The sequence below is a fragment of the Bos indicus genome, chromosome 29 (assembly GCF_029378745.1).
Source record: "Bos indicus isolate NIAB-ARS_2022 breed Sahiwal x Tharparkar chromosome 29, NIAB-ARS_B.indTharparkar_mat_pri_1.0, whole genome shotgun sequence".
In the NCBI taxonomy this organism is placed as follows: Eukaryota; Metazoa; Chordata; class Mammalia; order Artiodactyla; family Bovidae; genus Bos; species Bos indicus.
The window spans coordinates 49,641,510-49,647,509 of NC_091788.1; the positions used below are offsets into that span (position 1 = coordinate 49,641,510).

The 6,000-nt window shown below is 68.3% G+C and overlaps 1 protein-coding gene across 2 annotated transcripts in view; it reads right to left on the bottom strand.

The window, feature by feature from the left end:
• KCNQ1 (potassium voltage-gated channel subfamily Q member 1) overlaps nt 1-5,680 on the bottom strand; it is a 381,156-nt gene extending 375,476 nt beyond the window's left edge. The window contains exon 1 of one of the 2 annotated variants that reach the window (XM_019954464.2): nt 5,215-5,680. In XM_019954464.2, the coding sequence (XP_019810023.2) occupies nt 5,215-5,585 (371 nt within the window). In that variant the 5' untranslated portion in view covers nt 5,586-5,680. The remainder of the gene's footprint in view (nt 1-5,214) is intronic. The other variant, XM_070782429.1, reaches the window with a different exon arrangement.
• Nucleotides 5,681-6,000: the final 320 nt, after the last annotated feature.

Sequence of the window (6,000 nt, forward strand, 5' to 3'; positions counted from 1 at the left end):
AAACCATGGCGGGACCAAGTGCCATCACGTGGTCAGAAGCCGCGTGTAAAAACGGCCCCTGGGGCTCAGGTCACCTGGAGTCACAGCGGTCATTCCACCTGCAGCAGAGCTGGGCCCCACACCTTGCCAACTGCACCCCTACCTTCTGTGAGGTCTGGGGTGGTCACAGCACCCGGGGGACTGTGGGAGGGAGAGCCCTGGCCCTCCCTGCCCTCGAGACAGACTGCAGCCACCTGACCTGCCTAGGACCCCAGGCCACCTCCATGCTCTGCCCCTTGCTCCAAGGTGCCTCCCCGGGGAGGAAGCTGGCCCTGCCAGGCCCCCTATCCAGACCCAGAGCCTCGACGCCCGAGGTGAAAGGTCAGGTGGCGGAGCTGGCCCTCACTCTCCCCGCAGTGGAGCCCAGGCACCTGCACACGTGCGCGTCTGTGGCGTCTCCCGGCATGACCACACCCATGGACACCGTCTCTACCTCACGGGGGCCGCGTGTGACACCGTCCCAGCAGGCCATCTCACCGGGGGCAGGAGCCACGAGAGATGCCACACGAGCTGAGAGTCGACTCAGAACGCGGTTTGAGAAGAGCTTGCCCAGGTCCCTGGACCAGACCAGGAGGTGGGCGTGCTTGGCCCCTGTCGGGGGCACCTCCCCACCCGGCGCCCAGCACCCAGAGCTGGTGGGAACCAGGACCTAGGCCCCTGACCACGGACACCCCTGGTTTCTAGCAGCGTCCCCAGGGCCTGCTGGTCTGCTGAGCCCCGTTCACACTGAAGAGTCAGCCTGAGAACCGGCTTCTGCAAGAGGACTGCAAGCTGCTGCACCTCTAGAAGCCAGGGCATGGGAGCTGGACACCCCAGGTGGAGCCTGGACCCCGGGCGGGTGAGGGGTGCAGCGCCCCAGGCCCACCTTGGCTGCTCCCGCGTCTGTCTTCTCTGGTTCAAACCCCACCCCAGCTCCACGAAACCTGCCATAGGCAGCTCCCCAGGCACAGGCGCTGAGTGCTAACGCACCCCTCCTGCCCCTCCAGCCCCGGGCACAGGCTGGGGCCATGGGCACCAAGTCCCTGGGCAGCTGATGGTTCAGCTCCAGGCACGGGCAAGCATTCCCTCCCACCTGAGCAGCCCTGCCCAAAGGTGCCAGCACACACCAAGCCTGCCACAGAGGAGTGGGTGGGGACTCGGGGTGGCCCAGCCACGGGGCAGCACGGGGCATGAAGCCTGGGCCCTGCCAGGGGCCGAGTGCCCAGCCAGCCCTGTGTCCTGCACCAGGCCGCCCCCCTGGCCCCAGACCCTCAGCGTGCACTGGTGCGCCTTCCAGCTCAGGGGCTCCAGCCTCCCAGACCGTCCCTCCCCTCCCACTCTGTCTCCTAGGAGCCCTCCTCCCCTGCTGGTGGCCCTGGTATAAGGGACACAGGGGGCTCCCCAACTAACGCCAGGCCAGGACGAGACGCTGGACATGCAGAGGGCAGTGGGCCCAGAAACACTTGGATGGGTCTGGGGTGGCAGTGTGGGGTCTCCAGACAGCGAGGGGGAGACCAGGGTCCAGGTCCCGGAGGACGTGACGTGGGGAGAAGTAGAAGGAACCCCCCCAGCTTCCCAGGGTGTTGGGGGCCGAGGAACAGTTAGCGGAAAGTCGTTAGTGTGAGTCACTCAGTCGTGTCCAACTCTATGCGACCCCATGGGCTGTGGCCCGCCAGGCTCCTCTGTCCATGGGATGCTCCAGGCAAGAATACTGGAGTGGGCTGCCATTCTCTTCTCCAGGGGATCTTCCCGACCCAGGGATCGAACCCAAGTCTCCTGCATTGCAGGCAGATTCTTTACCCTCTGAGCCACGAGGAAAGCCTCGGGGCGTCCTAAAGGGCCCAGTGGGGAGACCAGGGAGCCTGACCACCTCTGCCCTCCCCTACTGGCTCCCCTTCCAGGCCTGTAAGGCCCTGACTTGAGCCTGGGGTGAGTGGCACCAGGGGCCGGGGAGTGGGGCATACACTCAGCAACTGGCCTCCACTTTCCGAAGGGCGGGCGGGCTCTGCCCAGCAAACAGCCAGGCCAGCTGCCAGCGCCATCAATGATTAACGCCCGCTGTGAAGGTGCCGCCCAAACCGCCGGGAAGTGGTTGGGAACCTGGGAAGGGCAGGGTGGCGGGAGGGCAGGGATGGGACAGGATGCACTCCCAGGCGCCCCATCACAACCCCCCCAAGACTCCCCCGCAGTGTCCAAGCTTCTCCCCACCAGCAGGGGTGCAGGTGGAGGGGACTTGGGGAAACTGAGGCAGGGGGTTTCTCCCTGGCTGGCAGTGGGGGCAGCCAGGAGGAGGCAGGCATCTGCCTGTGTCACCCTGTAGCTCCCAAGAGGTGGGGTTCGGGGGAAGGGGTGTCGGGGAGAGATGAGGAGGGGAGAGGGCGAAGAAGTGAGGAGCGGTTCCGGGGGCTCCTGACCTGGCAGGAGGGATGAGGAACCTGGGGGCCCTGTCCACCCAGCCTTCCACGGTTGGAGGCAGGGGCCCGGGTCAGTGGTGGGACCAGCTGCTACAGGACCCCTGGGCCCGCCTCCAGTGCAGGCGCCCCCCCCCAACCAGACAGCCTCCCCAAGGCCCATGAGCAGAGAGACCAAGGCCCCCGCCATGCCCTGAACTAGAGTAGACACTGCCCCACAGTGAAGAGCCTCAGACCAGGACTGGGGGCAGTGGGCAGGAAGGCCAGGCGGGCAGGGGCAGTGCCCGGGCAGTGGCCTCCTGCCCCCTGACCCCGGCAGACGGGGCAGGCCGGGTGCACACAGGAAGGGCTGCTCTCCTTTTGGCCGGAGCAGGGGTTCCCCGACCAGGATGGGGACAGGATATCCTGGCCTCCTTCCCCAGCTGCGCCTGGGACAGCGTGCCCAGCCCCGCGGGGCCGTGGACAGCGGCTCTCACACCCGCCTGGGCCCCAGCCCTTCAAGGCCAGGCTCATCCTTCCTGGGCCGGAAATCCAGCTCGGCCTGGGTCGTAACAACCATCCTGCCCCTTTCACAGTCAGCCTCACCAAGGACAGAGCTCTCTCTCTGCTACTGTCTTGGACCCTGCCAGAGCTGCAGCGGGTACCATCCACCCCTCTTCTAGGGGCTGTAATCAGCCTCTGGCCACTCAGCCCAGGCTGCCCCTGCCACCCCAGCTTGAAGCCAGGTGCCCTCGAGAGACTGGCCAATTCAGAGAGTGTCCCGTGGCTTTCGCCAATCTCCTAGAAATGAGAGGACACCTTCCCAGGCTCCAGGGAAGCCACGTCCCCCGGCCAGCCAGGGTCCACCTGCAGCCCCACCCTGCATGGGGGGCTGCACCCGCCTCTTACGGACAGGGACACAAGCAGGAAAAGACTGGCCCAAGGTCACCAGGCCACCCGCACGGCCTCGCCTCCCCAGTTCCTCTTCCCCACATGGGGAAGCCGCTGGGCCACTGTCCCCAGAGGCCACCACAGTCCGCAGAAGCCACCCCGGCCCTACAGCTCCTGGGGAGGCTGGGCAAGGCAGACCGAGCTGAGCAAACTTCCGAGAGCTAAACAATCGGCATCAGGAAGAAAACATGAGCGCAAGCAGTGACTTCCTCTGGGGTGCGGCGGGCCCTCTTCCTCCACAAGGCACCGTGGCCTCCAGGGAGCCGGGGCGAGGCGAGTGCCCCCGGGCATGTGACCCCAGGACGCGAACCGGTGGCGTGTCTGCAGACCCCTCACTCAGCAGCCCTCAGGGGATGTGGGGGCACTGCTGACCCCTAAGTGGTGCTCTGCCTGGTCCTCCCATCTGTGCCTGGCGCTGGCACGCAGGGTCCCGGCCAGAGAGGCAGCTGGGCAGGGTCTGCTTTGGGACCAGCTGTGGGCTCCCCCACGGTGGGCACCTCAGGGATCCTGGGGCCCAGCAGCTGACGGCGGTGCACAGAAGCTCCCACGAGCCTGCTGTTGGCAGGGTGCTCACATAGCCAGCATCAGACGGGGCGCGGTCCCCCGGGGCCAGTGCACACACACATCCCCCAAACCCCAAGAAAGCCTCTGCTGCTGCAGCCAAGGGCAAGGCCGCCTTCTCTGCAGATAGCCATGGCCACGGCGAGGCCCCCTCCGCCCCCACGGGGGGCGGGAAAGGCAGGTGGGGAAAAGGCTGGAGGACCGTGGCCCCTCTGTGCCTCTGAGGACACTGTCTCCAGGCCCGGCCCTGCTGCTCTGGAAGGGCCACCCCACCCGCACCCCTAGTACCCTCTGAGCTCGGAGGGGAGAAGGTGAGGGATGCAGGCTGTGCCCCCCACCTCGCCACGCCCACCGACACCCTGCTCCATGGCCACCCCTCTGCTCCCCGGGGTTCCAGGGACAGCCCTGGGCACCCTGCAGCCAGGGGTCTCCCAGCCCCAGGCCAGCCAAGGTGGGAGGGCCAAGCACCCGCCTCGACCGATGGGAGATCGGGGGAGGTCCCTCTGGGCAGCCCCCAGAGCAGCCCACGAATGTCAAGCCCAGGCTCTGAGGCCGGCACCACACGGAGAGGCCACCGACCAGGCTGGGCCAGGCGGGAGTAGGCCCAGGTGCCGCCAATAGGGCCCAGCTCTGGCCCGCGCACAGCTTCCTCCGATCCACCAGCAACCAGCAGAGTCAGGGGCCCTCTCTCTCCTCTCGTCCCAGACCTGACCCCTCCAGGCCCCTCTGCCTCAACCCAGATTTCTAGGAGTCAGGTCAGGGTCACGTGGGGCCATGGGCACCCCTCTCAGCCATACTGATGCCTCAGCCACAGCACAAGGCCGGCCACCGCCTGCGAAAGCCCTGCTCTGCTGGCCGGGGTGACCACCCCTGTTGGGGGGCACCGGGACCCTGTCTCCTCTTATTTCTCAGCTCCCCAGAGTTCTCTCCCCTGCATACGTGCTCTCTCGGAAGGATTAACACCTGGGCCAGCCCTGTGGGGCCCAGCAGACCAGCCCTGGGCATGGGCACTGCTCCCAGCTGGCTCCCCCACCCACACACATGCCCGGGCAGCGCCAGCGGGGAGCTCCCCACCCGCGCAGGGTCAGACCCACAAGGCCCTGAACTTCTTCACCTGACAGGCTCCCTGCTGTTTCTGTCTTTCCCATTAACCCTTCCCTTCCCTCCCGGCGGGTCTAAGCCGCACTCTAGCAAGGTCCCTCTGGCAGCAGGTGGCACAGGGATTTCGCTGCCCGCACGCCCTCCCCAGCCCCGCGGAAAGCCCTTCCCCGTGCCGGCCGGCGGCGATACTCACACAGCGAAGTGGTAGACGAAGCACTTCCAGCCGGTGGGGCGCTCGAGGAAGTTGTAGACGCGGCCCTGGATGTGAGTGCGGGCGAGTAGCGGGCGGCGCGCGCTGTAGATGGAGACGCGCGGGTCCAGGCTCACGCGCGGCCGCGGACCAAGGTCGGCGGCGGCGGGGGGCGCGGCGGGGGACACGGGGCCCGGGGCGCCAGGCGGGGCGATGGGCGCGTAGAGCGCGCTGCCTGCCGGGCTGCCCTCGGCCAGCTCCAGCGAGAAAGGGCACTTCTTGGCCAGGCCCGCGCTGCCCCGCCGGGCTCCCGGCAGGCGGCCGCCGCCCCAGCGCTTCCTCTCCGCCCTAGGAGGGGAGGTGGCCGCGGCCATGGCCAGGCAGGAGCTGCGGCGAAGGCGGGCGCCCGGGCGCAGTGCGGGGGACCGCTGCTGCCAGCCCCGCCGGGGCAGCTGTCCGCCGGCCGGGCGTGGGGGGCGGGGCCGGCTGCCAGGGGCCGGTCCGGGGGTTGGCGAGCCCCGCCCCAGGCCGGACGCCCCGCCCCTCACCAACCTGTGCGCACCCGGGCACCCCAGCCCGCCCGGTGGGCCCCGCTCCGTCTGCGCCCACCTGTTCGTCCGCCCCCGCAGCGTTCACCTGCTGCGTTCACCTGCTCGGCCCGCCCTCCCCACCTGCTCGGTCCGCCCCATCCCGCGCTCCTCGCTTCTCCGCCAGCCTGCGCCCACGTGCTCCTCGCAAACGCCAAGCCCACCTGCGCCGCCTGCACGAAGCACCTACATAAGCCAGCAA